At 40.3% G+C, this 18880-nt stretch overlaps 4 protein-coding genes across 7 annotated transcripts in view; 3 read left to right on the forward strand and 1 right to left on the reverse strand.

Annotated features, from left to right (window-relative positions):
* The first annotated feature begins 14 nt into the window (after positions 1 to 14).
* Positions 15 to 6023, forward strand: fam83e (family with sequence similarity 83 member E). 2 transcript variants are annotated; one of them, XM_035148513.2, is made up of 10 exons: positions 15 to 131; positions 225 to 1002; positions 1439 to 1585; positions 3301 to 3425; positions 3495 to 3914; positions 4086 to 4145; positions 4244 to 4291; positions 4376 to 4607; positions 4699 to 4917; positions 5585 to 6023. In XM_035148513.2, exons 2-10 carry the CDS (start codon positions 541 to 543, stop codon positions 5771 to 5773), a joined length of 1902 nt encoding a protein of 633 aa, XP_035004404.1. In that variant the 5' UTR covers positions 15 to 131; positions 225 to 540; the 3' UTR covers positions 5774 to 6023. The 2 variants fall into 2 exon arrangements, with proteins under 2 accessions (XP_035004404.1, XP_047195376.1); XM_047339420.1 differs by having other exon boundaries at positions 96 to 1002.
* A 1185-nt stretch (positions 6024 to 7208) lies between these two features.
* utp3 (UTP3 small subunit processome component) lies at positions 7209 to 12669 on the forward strand. The gene is made up of 16 exons (XM_035152693.1): positions 7209 to 7408; positions 7713 to 7800; positions 8867 to 8923; positions 9012 to 9068; positions 9166 to 9274; positions 9379 to 9447; positions 9553 to 9674; positions 9757 to 9912; positions 9994 to 10065; positions 10537 to 10577; positions 10663 to 10759; positions 10982 to 11104; positions 11201 to 11337; positions 11419 to 11485; positions 12125 to 12232; positions 12397 to 12669. Exons 1-16 carry the CDS (start codon positions 7392 to 7394, stop codon positions 12484 to 12486), a joined length of 1410 nt encoding a protein of 469 aa, XP_035008584.1. The 5' UTR covers positions 7209 to 7391; the 3' UTR covers positions 12487 to 12669.
* ppcs (phosphopantothenoylcysteine synthetase) lies at positions 12670 to 15834 on the reverse strand. The gene is made up of 4 exons (XM_035152694.2): positions 15731 to 15834; positions 14107 to 14644; positions 13917 to 14020; positions 12670 to 13222 (listed from the first exon to the last, which is right to left on the reverse strand). Exons 2-4 carry the CDS (start codon positions 14639 to 14641, stop codon positions 12896 to 12898), a joined length of 966 nt encoding a protein of 321 aa, XP_035008585.1. The 5' UTR covers positions 14642 to 14644; positions 15731 to 15834; the 3' UTR covers positions 12670 to 12895.
* A 2684-nt stretch (positions 15835 to 18518) lies between these two features.
* foxj3 (forkhead box J3) overlaps positions 18519 to 18880 on the forward strand; it is an 81633-nt gene continuing 81271 nt past the window's right edge. For 2 of the 3 annotated variants that reach the window (XM_035150926.2, XM_035150933.2), the window contains exon 1: positions 18519 to 18824. The gene's annotated coding sequence lies outside the window, so the exon portion shown is untranslated. The remainder of the gene's footprint in view (positions 18825 to 18880) is intronic. The other variant, XM_035150915.2, reaches the window with a different exon arrangement.

An 18880-nucleotide genomic window follows, 5' to 3' on the forward strand; every position in this document is an offset into this window, starting at 1 on the left:
TGAGAACAATGTCCGTAACAAGGAGTGGAAGCGTTGAGAGGAGTGAGATGACATTCATGGGAGGAGACACATGAAGAGCCAGTGTCTCACAGCTCATAAGAAATAGTTGAGCCTGAGAGTTGATCTGAGAGGTGAGTTTCACAACCTGTTGCATTCATTTTATTTTTTATTTTGATCAAGCTGATTATTTCAACTTGTGGATGTTTCTCTTCTGTCAACATGAGCCGGGGGAAAAGGCTCCTGCAGAACACGAAATGTGCTCAGGACTGAACTTGTGAACCCTGAACAGGATTTTATCAGTAAGGAGCAACGTGATTCCAACAAGACAGAAACATCCAGACTTCTGGGTCCTGGGTAACTCTTACCAATCAGGAAAAAGTGTCTTTTTTTTTTTGCCAGAAGGATGAATGAGGAAATCATTTTTAGATTTGAGGATGATGTGAGTTGGCCTTGGATGGTCTCATCATCACACAACTGCAGTCACTAGTGGGAACTTTGAGAGGAGCAACTTTTCCCCCGGAGACACACCAGACTGCAGTTATGTCAAACTCCAAGGAGCAGAGCCTCGATGAGAACGTAATATTCCTGGAGGTCACCGAGTCTTCTCCAGAGTTCCTCTACAGCGAGAGGGAGCGTCAGGCGGTGGAGAGGCTCCTGAGCGCAGGACCGGAGACCTTCTACAGCTCCATCGGCACAGAGCGCTCCGGCTGTTTCCTGTCGACCGAGGAGGTCAGACAGATAGGCAGCTGGGCTCAGGACTATCACTTCAACCAGGTGCAGTTGGAAGAGGATGGATGGGAAGGCAGCTCACAGATGGAGGACTTCTGCTCCACCTACTTCCCTTGCAACTCAGACACACCGGCCCCCGGCCTTGACCTGGGCTGGCCTGAGAAGGGGCCCTGGCTGACGATGGGGAGCATCACAGTCCACACCAGCCCACCCGCTGAGGGAGAACCCCCCGTCAGAGAGATAATACGACAGCACTTGCAAAGGGCCACCCAAGTATGCAAATACAGATTTATTTGTGTAAATTAATGTCCCAAATGTTTTAAGGATGGAGGTGAAGTCATAAGTGAATCTGACGTATAGATACTTAAATACCAGAACATTTTTATATTCTGAAATGTTATAGTTTGAAAAGAAATATTTCATTTGGGCTTCACTATAAGATTTGATGCTTTTGTTCTTCCTTGTCATGTTAAGATTTTAGGATAAACTAATGCACAGCTTCGGTTTAAATGTTATACCTGAAGCACCTTTAATAATTCCTTAGAGTATTTTTCTCATCACAATTTTACTGTTAGATTTACTTTACTTATGTAGTATCTGTGATTTTCACCTGTAAACAATAAGAAAAATCTGTTTTTCAGTTTTTGTAAGTACCATTTTGAGTTAACAAGCAAATTACAAGCTGAGTGACATTTGGTGTGCTGTGCAGGTAATTGCCATTGTGACAGACAGATTAACAGATGGTGCAATAATTGGTGATTTACACAACGCTGCCTCCCGGGCCGTCCCTGTCTATATCATCCTGAACCAGAGATCCATTCAGAAGGATTTCACGCTCAACAGGCTGCAGCATCCGGTGAGTTAACCACCCCCCCCAAAACACACACACCTAACAGCCATCATTGTGTGTGTATGTTTACATGGCAATGAATGAACCAGAGATTATATTTAGCTGAAATTAAGGACCACCAGTCTTACAGAGCAAAAATGGGGCCACTGTCTAACATGTCTGAAAGTGAGCATAGATCAGTATCATTAAAAACCTGACACACTGCATACGTGTCTAATAAACTAAAGTGCGTCTCTCTACTTTGGCATGCTTATGTAAGGAATGTGGCGTGAGCTTTTAACAGGAAGTGGTTGAACTGGTTGCACAGCATTCAGTGGTTTCAGTGAGGTGTGAAAACTGTGCCTGATGTTAAGAACAAATTATCCCATCTTCGTAAATACTATACGTTAAATGAATGAACATGACTGAACAGAAGTTGATCTTGCAGACTTCCTAACTTTCTTAATTATACTGGTAGTAGAAAATCTCTACTATTTGGCAAAGATATCCATGGTGCCCTGAGAATAAACTCGAACGCCTCTCAAACTCATGAGGATTTTCAAGATGAATATTGTATTTGGTTCACCAACACATTCTCACAAATTTTATTCGTAGAGCACAATTAAACATGTGAGTTTTCAGTTTAACCTTCAATAAGTACACACTTAATTGTAAAAGCTAAACTTTAGCTAAACTGCTATGTCTTTTATGTCCAATTTCTTGGACATAAAGGACATAGCAGTAGTTCTACACTATTATGATAATGTATGGTATAAATGGTTGACTTGTGTTTAAGTCAAAACTGCTCCAATGTGTAGCCCACCCTCTTGAGAAACTAGCGAAACAGCCTATCGAGATAAAATCTGATGCTGTTGTTGTTGATTAGGAGGAAGGTTGAACTATATGTACATATATATATATATATATGTACTGTATTTATGAATATGTTGATGTCACATACTTACGTTTAAGGTGACATTCCCCCTTGAGGGGTAAATAAAATATCTCGTACCATATCTTATCGTATTGTATCGTATTGTGACGTATCGTATCATAATGTATTGTATCGTATCATAACGTAATGTATAGTAACGTAAAGAATCATAACGTAGCGTTGTATCGTATTGTAAAATACTAACGTTGGCCCCAACCACATCTTAAACAGTGGCTACAAACTGTTGCCATCAAACCGGAGCTGTAGGGTTCCACAGTATATTAAAGTTAGACGTGAGCACTCTTTGGTGCATTAATCAATCCACGAATGAAATATGGCATTTAAGTCTGTGAGATCTGATGTTTGTTGAAGGGACGTAAATGTGTTTTTCTGATCTCAGCTTGTGTGATTAATTAATTATCATCATCCTCTTTTTCATCGTCTAGCATCATCAACAGCTCCAAATTTCAAATTGTTAAATACATTGGTTCATGACCATATACCTGAGAGAAAATAGACCTTCCTGTCAGCTTTACTTTATGCTGGGAAACAACTAATCATTGCTAAATAGGCTGTTAACTCACCGAGATAAGACGATGAACATGGCAGAATGTTGGCATTGTCACTAGGGCCGTGTTAGCATGCTTCCGTTAGCATTGGGCTCAAACCAAATTGACCAAGCCTGTTTAACTATAAATATTGTGTATGAAACATGATGGAGTTGATTATTTGAATTCCATCATAGAAAAAAAAACAAGTTTCAATGTAATTCAGTCTTCAGTTTCATCTTCACCTTGTGATTTTTCAGAACATCCGAGTCCGTGTTCTTGGAGGGAAAGCCTTCTGTTCCAGGACGGGAAGGACGGTGGTCGGTGAGATGAAAGACAAATTCCTTCTGGTGGATTTGGAGACAGTGATTCATGGCAGCTACAGGTAAACAGGCATGATTTCATTTTTGACTTCCTTTAATATAAGCTATAAACACGTCTTTGTTCTCTGCAGCCTCACGTGGACCGACGCTCACCTGCACCGGCAGCTGATCACCGTCCTGCACGGCCCAGCCGTGGACTCGTTTGACCAGGAGTTCAGGATCCTTTTTGCTGCTTCGCTTCCAGTCGCAGACACATCGAGAGTCACAGGATCCCACATACCTGTGACTCAAAAGCTAAAAGACTTTTCAGATCTCCGCTTCCAAAAACCGCTCTCATTTGACCCTGACATTATCAACCCTCCATCTCCACCTGCTGATTCTCTCTTGGACTGGGAAGCCATGGGCGTTGTCCAGAGAGAGAGCTGTTTTCCTGAGAGTCCTATTGATCAACATGAGGAAATATCACAGAGGAATAACATGCTGTTAAATAAAAATGCACCCTTTATGGATGATTTTACCAACAGTGGAAACAATTTTTGGGATAAAAAAAGGTAAGAAAACCCTTTTAAATGAACCTATTTAAGACATAATGAGTGAGTCCTTTTTTTAAGAGTACGATTTACCTTTAATTGAAAATTGAATTCAATATAATTCCTGTTTTTTATAATTATGATCTATACATTGTTTGCAGGACCTTACTGAGCTCTTATTGTATTTGACAGGGTTCACGTTAACACCTCTCCAGTGATAAGCCATGTGTCAGATAAATCAACAATACTGAAGTGAGCCTTGTTTCAGCCTAAATATACAGATAAAGTATTGACGTTCTTTTTCTGATGAGGTTTCATATCTTTCCTTTTGATCTTGATGATTTTCATAGCAATATAAAGCCGTCATCAACCGATCTAACCCCAGAGAGAATGAAGAGGTAACAAGCAAAAGATAAAGAAAACACATTGAATTATTGTGGAAATGTCACATTTAACAGAAAATATGTTGATTTCATCTAAAGGGTGGAACGCATTGTAGAAAAAACAATTTCCAGGCAACTCTCCACAGAGAAGAGAACCACTTTAGATGACAGAATGACAACAAGAGCTGGTGATAAAACAACAGAACCGACGCACAGGATGCTACTTTCATCTTATAAGAGAAGAGAGACATCGAGGGAGGCTCTCTGTGTGGAGGACGAGAGCAGCATGGATGAAACCGGCTCCAAAGTGGAGAACACACCATCTTGTAGAGTAAGTCACCAGCCTTTGCAGTCAAAACATTTGTTTTAACTCCGATGTGCGAAGCCCCAGTGGAAACTGAGCAGCATTTCTCTCCTCACAGAAACCCTTAATCCTGAGGGTGCCACAGTCTGAGAGCTCCAGCTCTCTAAGCGACATCATGAAGAGGATTCAGCCTCAGCAAAGCACTTCATGGCTGCTCAAGAAAGGATCCAACACCGCTGTGTCGGAATTGAGCCAATCCATGAAGGACCTGAGCGTACACAGAAAGGACACAGGTCCAGACGGGAGAGGAGACCCAGTGCCAAGGTTCAAAACCAGTGTAAGTGTGCAGACTTATGTGAGCTGTGGTGAAATAATACATAACCAATCATAGAATTGAATGGGGTTCTCACAAAATTGTCGTTGTTGACCAGGGCTTCAGGTAATTGCTTGCTTTGCCCACCCTGTTGCAGCGCTGCTGAATTCATTGTTAACCAAATGCTGAGACTCCCTGACACATAACCATGAAAACGTTTTAAAAGCTGTGCTGCTCTCTAGGAATGATTAGAGGACTTCAGTGTTTTGGTGGAAATTTGCAATTTGATATTTTAACATTTCCTTATTATGTTAACAGGAAATGTAATCTGCTTTTAGCAAATTGGAGACACATAGATCAATTTCAGGAAGATGCAGGTTAAGGCCTTTATTACCTTAGTTCTGTGCAGTGCGACAAAAGAGGGAATTATTCTTTGTTAAATTTGAATACTCTGCCCTTTTAGAAGCCACATGTCAAATATTTCAAAACAAAAAGATAAAAACTTAAACAGGTTTTTCTCATTTAACTGTTGTAGCTACTGTTCTAATGGTTAATTTCATTTGAAGTTTGTATCTTCTTGTAACAACGTGCACAAAGTAATTCATTGTTTTAGGTCGTCTAAAAAGTGCCTAAAACTCAAAGTGATGCATCATTACATTTAACGTTTTATTGGTCTCTGTTTCTTTGGCAGTGCCTTGAGTCCGATTTCATGACGCCTGCTTTCACTCTGATGAAGAAGAGGAACGATGACTTGAAATCTGCATTGAACAGAACTCCAACAAACTTTCTGCCCAGAGAGAGGCCTCGCAGCTTTGGTTATGGTCTGAATATGGACTGGAGGAGGTCGCTGGCAGAGAGGGAATTAGGGGACCAAGAATGAGAACAAAAATACAAGAGCAACAACAACTTCTGTACCTGACGACAGGCGGCAGCCAGTGGATGGTTTTGACTATTTGCAGTGTTAATTACCCCAAATCAGCCATACTGTTACTATGCAGGATGTGTTACAGTTTTAAATGTTGATGTGACATCCCACTGAATCTGATTATGAGAAGCTTCACTGTATGCAGTGCTGTACTGTAGTTTCCTTCATGTCTAAATAAATAAAACGGTTTTGTTTGAGCAGCTCACAACGAATAACTGCTTTAACTTCAGGAATTGATGTAGGTTTCTGTAGGAGAAGGAGACAAGGCTGCTGACTGGTAGATCAATTTTAAGTCAGTGATACATTATGATGGGATGAAGATAGGAATGTGGGGATTATCACTGAATGCAAAGATCTGCTAAAGTTGGTAGTTATTTTATTTTTCAGTATTAAGGTTGGGACATACTGGACCTACTGCAACATTTTACAACATGATGAAAAGACACTAAATGTCAGGTTCATGCCAATTAAATCTTCACTGGAAAATAAAACAGCAGGACTGAAGCTAAAACTCCTGACCCACATATCATGTCCTCAGTGATTTTTTTAAGTTTTAAGAATTACCTGCGGGTGCTACAATTTAAACATTTTATTTTTCAAATCCTGAGAGACAAACGTCAGGCTGGGGTTGTGGAAATTAAAATATTGGTGTCAGAAGGAAGGGGAAGTGATGACAGTCTCAAGAAGAGATTTATTTAGGGCCTTGATGGGTGACACTGTTCACTGCATAATGCATTTGGTGATCCTCTGACCTTTCCTATGGCGCCACCAGGAGGTTGAAGTTTTGAGAAACATCTACAGGATCTACAGTATCTACAGTATCTGACTTTTGACTTTTCTCCATGTGCCTCCAAGAGGTCGACCCAACACTTGTCAACAACTCTTGTATGAACTAGAATTGCAATGTGCAACACACACACACACACACACACACACACACACACACACACACACACACACACACACACACACACACACACACACACACACACACAATGCATTGTAATGGTTTTGATGATCCCTGACTTTTGTCAATGATGACAAAGCAAAATGGATGAACCAATGGAACCCTCAACATCCTCAGTACTTTGTGTTTGGTTCATAGACTGAATGAAAAATGGATGACACGTCTCCACTTCCTCCCACCATTCAGAAAAGAAGTCAAAATGTCAGCCGTCTTTACAAACAGTCTATGGTTTGGATCCTGTCAGTTTGAATGTCACTGTGAGCACATTGCATCACAGTGGATTTGACTCTGAACTTATTGTAACTGAGAATTTTGAATTGTTTTGTTTTTGCTGTAAACCAAACATTAAACTAACCTCTAACATGTACATACACTCCCCTGCCTGAGGCGGCGCTGTGCATCTTTCGCCCTCCTTTGTAGACTCAGATTGATACTGTAGAAGAATAAATCACGGAAGCACATGGTGACCAGTGGGGGAACATATTTATCTGAACGCAGCTGGATTTTTACACTTTTTATTTTACTCTAACCTCCGGATTTAAACTTTTCTGTTTTCACGTCCTGTTTTAGTTTATCCGCGTGCGGATAACACGTGTGATTTCTACAATGGTTCGAGCTAAAAGGTGAGTTTGGCTAAAGTTAGCTTCCTCACGTTAGTATAGTTTAATCTGGATGTTAGTGGCGATGGTAAATCTAAGAGTTGTAGGAGTTTTTGGGGGAAACTGTTGCTATTTGAGGTCTAAACATCTTCACAGTCTTGATCCAGGAACTGAACAGACAGTGCAGGGCTTTGGTTTTCAGTGTGAAGGGTCCTGGATCTGTGCTAAACAGTCCTGCATCCACCAGAGGAGAAGTGGAAGATACAAGACTCCAGTGTGATGATGCATACTCTCAGTTGTTAAACTCCTGTGTCTCTTCACTGCTCAGGATTATAAAGCCGCCGAAAATCAAAAAGACTGAGCGATTCGGTGAAGATGATCCTGAAGCCTACAAGAACATGCCTGTCCCTGACAAGGTGAGAAGACTCAGCAGAGTATCTACAGGTTAAAGGTCTTTAAACGTTGTGTTTTTTAATAAAATGTTGAAAATCAATCCAGTGGGCCAGTGCCACAGTTCCTGACCAGAATTTAGTGATGGACAATGGAAAACCAATTCATCCACTCACTTTCAGTAGTTATTTAAAGCTGTGTTTACTGCAGTGAAGTTGTGTCAAAAAATGTGAATTAAGTTTGAATAAACTCCTGCATTGGGATAATGATAATGAGGACTATGATTAAGGCCATTTCATCAGTATGGTATTAAACTAGAATGGCCCACAATAGAGTGAATACCTCCGCCAAGCCACAACAGTCTCCTGAAATTCAATCAAGCTGCACCAAATGTCCAAAACACATGATCAGACCATTCTTTTTTTCATCAAAATCCATTCCCTTAGAATATTTTTTTTTATAAAACGGCTTTTCCCGCAATGATAAAGTAAGTGGAATAAAATCAATTCTGCATCTGCCTCCTGATCTGGGTGGCAAACGGATTGAATGGGTTGAACGAGCCAACAAATAAATGTACAGTGGCAAAATTATAACCAATATTTTTAAATAAATATCCATAAGAAAAGAAGATTTACCAGAATTCAAGGCCCATTGTTTATTCTAACTAGACAAATGATTAAAACCCTTTATTGTTGTGGCTACATCATTAAAAACACGAGCATGTGTTTCGACTGCACACGTAATAATTTTCCTTCCCTTTTGAGTAGTGTTAGTCGTCTTGTTCAATAAGTGTAATTGCTTCATTTGTGGTCATGCTCCCTGTGTTTTTTTTCATCCACATTTCTTCTCTGTTAAAGTGGTATAATAACAACAGTAGTAACATGGACATGAAGCTCTGTGAAATAATACAACATTCAAAGATTTGTAAACCTTAACCCATGTTTCTGTTCCACAGTATCTGATGCCAAATTGTTATATTATACATTATAGACTTATTAACTGTCAACATACTGTCACCACATTAATTCTGCTTTGGTGCTGTAGTTATTTTCAACAGTCAAACGTTGACCTTGTCTTCTCTCTTGCTCTCAGAAATCGTCTCAGTACACAAAGGACAAAATCGATGAGTTTCACGACGAGAAGATCGCAGTAAGTTTAACTCATAAGATATTATCTGCTCAACTACTGTGTATGGTGCTGTTTTTACTTCACATATATTTTTCTCTCTTTGCCGTAGAAACTTCTCGCCCTTGGGACTCAGATGGGGAGTGATTCAGAGGAAATAGACGATGAGGTGATGCACTTTTTCAGTTTTTGCCCTTTGTTTGGATTCACCCTCAGTGAGTTGTCTTAGCCCAGGGAGCAAATTCAAGCTCATCTGAATTTTACAGGAGGAGGTGATGGCCCTGGATGATTCTGAGTCAGAGGAGGAGGAAGAAGAAGAAGAAGAGGAAGAGGGGACAGACATGGACAGTGATTTAGAGGCGAGAAAAGATGATGGTAAACACAAAGTTCTCTGTTTATATGTCCAGAGTTTGGTTTATTTGCTGGTACAAGCCTGTTTAACTATAATTATGTTTTTTTTTGTTGTTTTTTTCTCTCAGACCTTCCAAATGAAATGGCATGGGGCAAAAAGAAGAAGATCTTCTACAACTCAGATTATACGATCACCAGTGAGTATCTTTAATCTCCGGCTGTATTATTGAGGCATTTTGTGATAATTGTATCACCTGAATGGATCATGTTTGCTTATGCAACATTTACATGACTTATTACAGAAGGGAAATCAAATGAAGTTTTGGAAGCTGATGAACAAGAGGAAGAAGAAGAGGCTAAAAATATCCAAAACCGATTGGCTGCAAATCTGAGCGAGGAGGATTATGATTTAAACCTTTTTCAGGTATTTTTTATTGTAAATCTATCCTTTACATCTGCATTGTTGTGCTGCTGTTTTGTTGACCTTTGTTGTTTTATGTGTTTAGGAATTTGCTGAAGAGGATAAGGATGAAAAGAAAACTGTTGAAAAAGAGGAGAAGATAGTGAAGGACCTGAAGCAGATGTCTCAGAAGGAAAAATTGAAACTTCTGAAGACAGACTCGCCAGAGCTGCTTGAACTTATTGAGGACTTCAAGGCAAAGGTATAAGCACCTACAACTTACATGTGAAACAACCTCCTTGATCCATTGACCAACATTTCTGTCTGTGCTTTATATGTCCAGCTTACTGAACTCACAGATGAGCTGCAGCCCCTCATGCAGATGGTCAAGGAGGGAAAGATCCCACCAGGAAAAGTGAGAGCATTTAGCTTTTTGTGAATTTTTCACCAGACTTTGAGTTTTGAAGATTTCTAAAAGTGCTTTAATCCTTATTAAAAAGATTATTGAAGCAAGAAAATCCATTTACTCCTTTACTATTATTTGATTATGATTACTATTATTTTATTAGGCTCATTGAAGTAAAAGCACGAAACATAATTTTTTTTCTCTGGTGTTTGGCACTGTGTTGAAGGCGTGTGGGTATTTTGGGTAATACCAAGAAACCTTTTATATTTTAGCTGCATAGTTTTTGCAATTAAATTGTCAAAAATTCCACTCTTGGATCAGCCCCTGATCTGGATCCAAAAAAACCACAGGTTCTTCTTTTGGTTGTGCCCCACCCCTTCACAAAATGTCATGCAAACTAACAAACACAGGTGAAAACATAACCTCCTTGGTGGAGGTAAAAATTATGAATCTAAATACGTTTGGTCCTGTTTTTTACAGGGGGCTAACTACATCAAGACAAAACAGCAACTTTATCTCAAGTAAGTTGTACTTAAATTTTACTTTAAAACTGTAATGTCATGTAATTGTTCTTCCACTGAATGACTGTTCTTTGTTTCCTACCAGTTACTGCACAAACATCAGTTTCTACATGGTGCTGAAAGCAAAACGAATCCCTGCTCATAACCACCCTGTGATTGAGAGACTGCTCACCTACAGAAATGTAAGTCCCCTCATTGACGCAGTTTTACCAAATGTGTGTCCACCATGAATATGTAGCGGTCAGGAACACTGCTCGTATGCTCTTTAGTTTTGACAGTGGAAATAATGACGATGACTGGGATAAAACACTACCAGCATCATGGGACACACCATTAAATATCTATAACATATTCACATGGATGGAATCCTTTGTCTGTCTGACTCTTCAACATCTCCCCTGCAGCTCATCAATGAGCTGGGAGAAGTGGATGCTCGGCTCGCACCCGAGTTTCATAAGCTTCTAGCTGGTGAGGACAAAGGGCCAGCAGAGGGCAAGAAGACCAGAGTCTCCAGTAAGAAGGAGAAGGTGAGGTTCATTTCAGCCAATTTCCCATACTCAGTTTGACTCTGTTGTTGATGTTTAATATAAAATAGTATTCTCACGAGTACTCATTGGCTGCAGGGTTCCAGAGAAACTATGGCTGAGGTCGAAGAGGACTCTGACTCCGACCTGGACGATGAAGCAGCTTTGCGGTTCTACAGAGAGGTGGAGGAGCGGTTGAAATTGAAGAGAAAGAGCAAAAACCCAGAAGATGAAGAGTAAGTAGGACTTTGAGTTGCAAATGGCTGTTGGGACCAAATCAAATGGGAATGGTTTGATAAATGGTCAATTTGCTGCAGGTTGGCGGAAGATAAGCAGGAGATGGAAGCGCTGGATCCAGATGCTAAGAGAGGAATCACTTACCAGGTACTGAGCTCAAACCACTCACACACTCAAAGATCAGTATTGCACTATGACATTCCTCAGCCAGTTACCTAAAGGAATTATAATATTCATCATACACTACTGATGAATATATGTTAATGCTGGACTAAAAACACTGAATTGATCTTATATGGTCTTACAGCAGCGTTGGTTTTCTCTTTATGTAGATGATCTTTTTCTCTTTATTTGGGAGGCATATCTCTAAGAAGGTTAAACATTCACTTTGTTTTTTGGTGACTTTAGGCTGCCCCCTGCTGGAGTGTCTCTGTAGTATGTGACCTCATATCCAGCTGTGGTACTAGATTATAGATAACTGTGGATATACAGTTACGTTTGCACTCTGCAACTTCAAACAGCCGCTCATGTCTGGCATACACTTGAAAGCTATAAGTATATCAGAGGAAGATAATAAAATGCATTTCCTTCACCGCTGCTTATGCGTCTTTGAATGTTCATCACTCGCTGGGATCTTCTTTCCTTTTGGCTTAGAAGATTAAAGGGACATTTTAGATAAACCCTCAAAACATTAACTTTTTCAGTAGATATCAATGTCTGGTGCCCTTCACACTGTTTCCCTTCATGAACATTTATTCTAATTGTGTGTCTCTACCAACTCCACAGATGGCCAAGAACAAGGGGCTCACACCAAAGAGGAAGAAGATTGACCGTAATCCCCGAGTCAAGCACAGAGAGAAGTTCAGACGGGCTAAAATCCGCAGAAAGGGACAGGTTTGTATTCTGCACATTGATGAAACCGTTTTTTATTACATTGTTAATCTAGTACATCATAAAGCCTCCGGTCTCCAGGCTCATCAGTATAAATCAAGAATATTTGTGATCTGTCATAACGCACTCCCAAGAACAACACTGAGACTGTTGTTTATATTTGCCAGGTCCGTGAGGTTCGTCGGGAGGAGACGAGGTACAGCGGAGAGATGTCTGGTATTCGTGCTGGTGTCAAGAAGGGCACCAAACTTAAGTAACCAAGAGGGAATCGAGCATATGCTGCAAAGCGTAGCCATGGGATTGAAAAAGTCATTGTTATTGTAAATGTGAATTACAGGTGACTCTTGTAGTACAGAATATCTCTGAATCATTCTGTCAGTCACTGTTGTAGAAAGTATATCAAAATGTGCAGTTTCAATAAACATTTTATAAACTGTCAATAAGTTGTATATTGATTTAGTACAGAGACAGTGTTACAACCATAGAGGCTCATCTTGCAAAAGGGCAGTCATGTTTTTGCAGATATACTTATCACTGAGGTTACACAACCACATGACAAACATGTACAGCAAGAACAGGGAAGATTGAATTTAAGCTCAGGATCCGGGAAGAGAACAGACACAACTTAGAGCTGCGTCACTGACTCAGACGTGCAGGTGATGACTGTCAACTCACTTGTTGATTTATGAACCTGTTATGTGCTGATGTCAGGTTGCTCACTATCCTCTCTTCTATCTCCACCTCATTCTTCACGTCCTCCTCTGTGATGATCAGCTCATCCTGAGTTTTAGGGGTCACCACCACCACGTAACCCCGTCTAGAGTCCAGCACGTTAGCCACCACCGCCTGGTGCCTATAGTTGTTCAGAGCTCCACGAGCCTTATCCAACAGGATGGCTGCGTCGGTCTCCAGTTTAAAAGATATGACGAATGCCTGAGGTGCCCAGTCCTTCACCAGTGGCGACAGTATCTTAGGGACCATGTTCAAGCTAAGCTGAAGGAGAGAGAAAGACCTCATTAATAACAGGACTGAGTCTACAGCCATACTTGCTGTTCTGTGAGGCTGTACTTAGCAACAGCAGTGCTTGGAGCTAAATGCTAACATGCTTAGCTGGTATGTTTATCATGTTAGTATGCAAACATTTACTACAGCTGAGGCTGACTGTATTGTCATTACCTTCACTGAGGAGACTATGTTTTCACCCCATATCCTTTTCTTTGTTATTAAGTAACATAACACAAAAACAACAGGAGGGATGGCTCAGGGAAGAACCCTTTAGATTTTGATGTGGATCCGGATCAGGAGTACATTTTTCACTTTCTTTAGCATTGCAAGATAGGGTGTTTTTCAACATTTTAACTATTTTCCCAGAGTGAGTAATTGATCTCTGTAGAAAAAACATCAAGAATATTTAGGGAACTTCTATCCATGTGGACAAAATTTGGAACAGCTTGATTGAATTTAAGGGGACTGTTTTTGCCTTGGCAGTCATGAGCTCTAATGAGTACCATTCTAGCTTGTTTTGGAGGTATTTAGTCACAAACAAAAACTGGACCTGATGATGGCACAGGATCAAACGTATGGGATCTCATGTACAAAATCAACACTGCCATGCCTAGAACCATACGGCCACCTCGGTCTAAATTAGAAAAATAAATCTTGCATGTACGGCAGCATTCCTACTCACTTGAAGAGGACCATTGGAAGACTGGATTTTGTGTTCAGGCATCTCAGATGCTGGGATATAGAAATCAGACACAGCTGCCGCCAAATAAAACATGGCCTTCGGTCCTAAGCGCAGAAAAAACATTGGAGAACAAATTATGAATAATTTGTTCAGTAAGGACTTCAACCTGTGAATTGTTATTAATCTGTACCTATAGTGCTGAGTGCCTGTGCTGCTGCTTTGAGAAGATGCAGATACTCTGACAGCGTGCTGAACTCAATGGGCAGGAGAAGTCCGCCATCTTTCACTTCCTGGTATTTCTTCAGAACTTTAGCTATGTTAGGAAGCACCTGCGGGTTAACCAGCACTTCACCGGAGGAGCCAGATGCTTCATCCCCACTTGTGAACTGCAGGGCATCCAGCACATTTATGGTCGAGAACATTCGAGTATAAGGGTAGAGGGAGCGGTGCCTGTGCAGGAAGACGACAGCGTAGCCGGAGTCTATGAAGTACTCTGCTGAGCAGGATCCTCGTCTGCCACTGCTGAAGTTGTCGAGGAAGCGGACAGTGCGCGACTCGAGGGGAACTTTGGTGCCCCCGGACGTGATGAGAACCACCCGGCGACCTGCTGCCGCATGTTGGGTCGCAAAGGCAGACATCTTTGCTTTGACCTCCTCAACATGGGCGGGAACGGCAAATTCTTCAGCTAACTTCCCATCAATGGAAGATATCCTGGGTTCAGCCATGACCTGATGAGAGAGAGAGAGGTGCTATCATCAGAAGAGAAGATAGATGCAGCATAGTTACACTTCACATAATCTGCATATCAACATCAGGTTAGCCTGCCTGCCTGTCAGTTGTATAATGTCCACTGTGGAGGCAGTCAGCGCTTATAACCTCTGATGGAAATATATAAATAAGGTGTTGTATATTTAAGCAGCAGTGATGTTGAAGATGATGATGACGGAATCTCCGCGGACACCATTCTTGCTTGTATAATAAGGTTTATTACACAGAAGTTACAGGTCAGGACAGGTACCTAGGTATACCCGGAGACGTTCTCGGCCAATGCAGAAGTCTGCCTCCCCGGTGTCGGACAAGCATTCATATAGGGAAATTGTGTATTGTGTATTAGAGATAAAATGACATCATACATAGGGGCCTTTAATTCAAGACATGCTTCGTACATAAAGATGGAAACCCCTCCATCTAACAGGTCAAAGAGCATTCTCAGAAGGAGAGAACTAACGAGTAACATATGGAATAATACTTAGGAAATCTGAGAGTCCAGAAACGAGGGGCTCTAGCTTTAAACCTGTCATTATGTTTTACACACATGTCAAAATGATCCATGTTAGCTAAATACACCACAAAGGGATATACAAAAGAAATATGACACAGATGCAGTAATGTAATATAATGTCAGCTGATGTAACAACTGGTAGCATATGAGGTATTTCAAAAACAGTGATGCCATTATAGATTTTGTTTTTGTTAAACATTTGTAAAAACAAATGTTTGGAATGGATCCTTCCCGAAAATGTGATTGTTGTGTATATATGTGAAAAGGTACATTGATGTTCCTTTCTTTCAAATGTTTATGAAGCATAAAGTGAGTGTATGAACAACACAGGTGAAAGTTTACTGTGCTGGGAACTGTCACGTCACAGAAAGTTACAGATAAACCCAAAGACACTGTTGTGCAACCGCATCATGTAACGTCAAACGCTGCTGGAAACAAAAATGAGCCACTGTGACAATAAAGTGAACAAAATAAAATGTGACACTTGTTTTATTATGACGCTTAAAGAGAAATGAATAAAAATATATCCTACTTTGTTTCTTCAGTTTCTTCTCCTGCAGCTTCACAACAACTTCTGCACTTCCTGAAACCAGCGTCTTCTTCTTCTTCTGCAGCTTCTTCTTCTTCTGGTGTTTATTAGCAGTTGGCAAACAGCTTATAGGTGCATTACTGCCACCTTTTGGACTGGAGTGTGGAGCAGTAGATTGACTAAACTAAAATTAATCTATTTTCTTTAGTGCTGTTTCTCTTATTTAGTTCATTAGAAGATGTATATTCCTTGATGTCTTTCTTAACAAATTTTTTTATGTAATATTTTTCTTTTCGTCTTTTAATCGTGATATTAATTCCCTTCTTCGTTCATTATATTTGTTACACTCTATCAGTACATGAGAACCAGTGTCTCTCACTGACTCTACAGCTTTTTTGACTTGTTTTATAACTGAGAATAGCATTAAATGAAAACTCCAAATTCTTTTTAAAAAAAAAAGAAGCTGAGTTTCTTCTAGGTTCAGGATTGAACATCCAATTTTTGATGATTTTCAATTAATGCAAATTGTAAATTGACTTGATTTGAATTGCTTTTATTAGCCTTTTCTAAATTTTCTTTTTAATTTGACTTATTGACTTGATATGACATTTCTGCAGTGATTAAAATAATTATACCTTGTAATATGGAGGTGTGAGGTAAAGGATTTGGTTTAAAGGTCTTTCTGACATTTAACCCTTTACTCGTCAATCCGTATTGACATCAGAGTGTGTGTGTGTGTGTGTGTGTGTGTGTGTGTGTGTGTGTGTGTGTGTGTGTGTGTGTGTGTGTGTGTGTGTGTGTGTGTGTGTGTGTGTGTGTGTGTGTTTCAGTCTGAACAAAGGGCCGGGGTCAGTCATTATCACTTTAAATGCTCTGATTTAAAATGATTAATCTTTTTATTACCATACTGTCACTGTGTATCAACAACAGTACCCATGATCAACCCACAAGAGGCGCTGTTGCACTGCTGAATAGATCATCACAACACAAACTGTGATACATGGTTGTGTTGCAGTATCAGTTTCCACATATTTTGTTGATTTGCACTTTTTAACAAAAACGGAATCTCAACTCTTTTCAACCGAGACAGCCCCACTTAAATATATATACTGAGGCTTGGTCCAGGTTTTAATGGGCCGGTACAAGTGGGGTCATGTGTGTCAGTTCAATAATCAGCCAGGGTGTTTGCAAATGATGGAAAAGATTCATGAAATGCAAAAGTGAGCGGTCCATGTTGCCAAATAAATCACTATAAATTATATAAGAGATGTGTGGGCTTTTTATATGGAACATTTTTACTCAAGGCCCACTGAGACCCACTCTGGGAAAAAGGACCTAAACCATAAAGTAATTTTAAGACCTCAATAATAACAAGTTTCAACAGTTTGGCATAAGAACTCATAAAACAATCAGATAAACCATCCATTATAGTCATTGTAGTATTTTTATTCCTATATCATATATCACACTAAAAATGTTAACATATTTCACTAACTACTGAAAGCCAAGGTTGTAGGACTCTGAGGCCATAACCTCCTTTTTCTGGGAATTCAATGGTTTATTAGCTGAAGTGCAGTTTGCATTGTAGAAAGGAGAGTGAGACATGGTGGAATTTTAAAGGACGATCCTTTTTTTTTAAACTCACCATAGTTAAACGAGTCTTTCAGGCCAAGAAACAAGACTGAAGGAATGAAGTCAAGGATTCTTTAAACAGCAAATATTGAAACCATACTTAAACCAGACATACTTCTGCACTTATTATTATTATTGTTGCAATTAATATTAATATTATTATTATTTAGACAGCCAGAGGGGTACAACCTAGACAGGTACCCCATCCTTTTCAAAATTTCAATTTTTTTTAATTATATTTCATAACTTTTACATTTGAACAAAAATTCTGAAGGTGTGTTAGGGCTCTGGGCAACTATGATCAGCATCAGTCAGTCTTTCAGCAATTTAATAGAAAATAATTATAAGTATACCTCACCCCTGATTTTACATATAATTTATTGCTCACAACAATTTTTTGTACATATTCACATTCATAAAAAAAAAATTCTATAAAAAAACGGAATGGGAAAAATTACTTCCAAAAACGAATAGACTAACAAATAAGAATTCAATATAATATTATAGTATACATAACATCTATAATACTACTGTATCTATAACTGTCTCCTGGGTGTATTTTATTTGCTTTGAGTACCTTAAAAAAAAGTACATTTTCCTGCATATTCTTAAGCAATTTAATTGACAAATTTCCATCATAATCTTAAATAGAGGACTATTAGCACTTCTTTAGTGTGGTATTAGTACTTTTACAATCTATCTAAATACTTCAACCACTGCAAACACGTAGTAAAGGGTGAGTTATCACCAGTGATACCCACGTGGACAACAATCCTCCTTGTGTTCTGTGACTTATTTGAAGGTCTCCTCAGTTCTTTATTTATTAAGGCCATGTGCTACGTTAGAAGACACATCGAGTGACTTTCCCCCGCAGAGCTTCGAAAGTCAATATAATGTATCGATGGAAACACAGATGAGTTCACGCGTGAATGGAGCCGCTGTTGTCTCCACTGCGGGATTTTGTCGCGTTTGACCGCGCGCTAGTTTCTGTGGCGGCAGCGGTGACGAGGCTGACGGAGGGAAACAAAACCCCAAACCTTCCTGTGCGTCGTCGTATGGGAAAGTAGTTCCGGTCACTTTTAATGAAACCGGGGAGGAGGAGGAGTGGGGGGGAGAGGTAGACAGAGGCGAGAGAGAGCGAGAGAGAGAGAGAGAGAGAGAGAGAGAGAGAGAGAGAGAGAGGGGGCAGGGTCCCGGATGTTGGCACCGCCGCCGAGAGAAAGGCGAACGAGAGAAGGCGGAGAGAAGCCGAGCAGGGACACCACGGCACCGCGGGCACACCGGCCGAGCTGCAGCGACTCCTCTGCACAGGACCGTAGCGTCAAGAAGCGCAGGACACCCGTGGGGAGCTCCCGCTTAGCCGAAGACGAGGAGGCGGAAGAAAAAGGGGGAAAGAGGGGGGCAGCTACTCTGAAACTACCGTGAGGATTACAGGGAGCCAGCGTCACGGCAGCTTTCACCCAGAGTAAGTGAGCTACACGGGCATGGAAGTTGAACTGAGGCCCACGAAATGGACGACTT

This window comes from Hippoglossus stenolepis, chromosome 3, assembly GCF_022539355.2.
Source record: "Hippoglossus stenolepis isolate QCI-W04-F060 chromosome 3, HSTE1.2, whole genome shotgun sequence".
Classification (NCBI taxonomy): Eukaryota; Metazoa; Chordata; class Actinopteri; order Pleuronectiformes; family Pleuronectidae; genus Hippoglossus; species Hippoglossus stenolepis.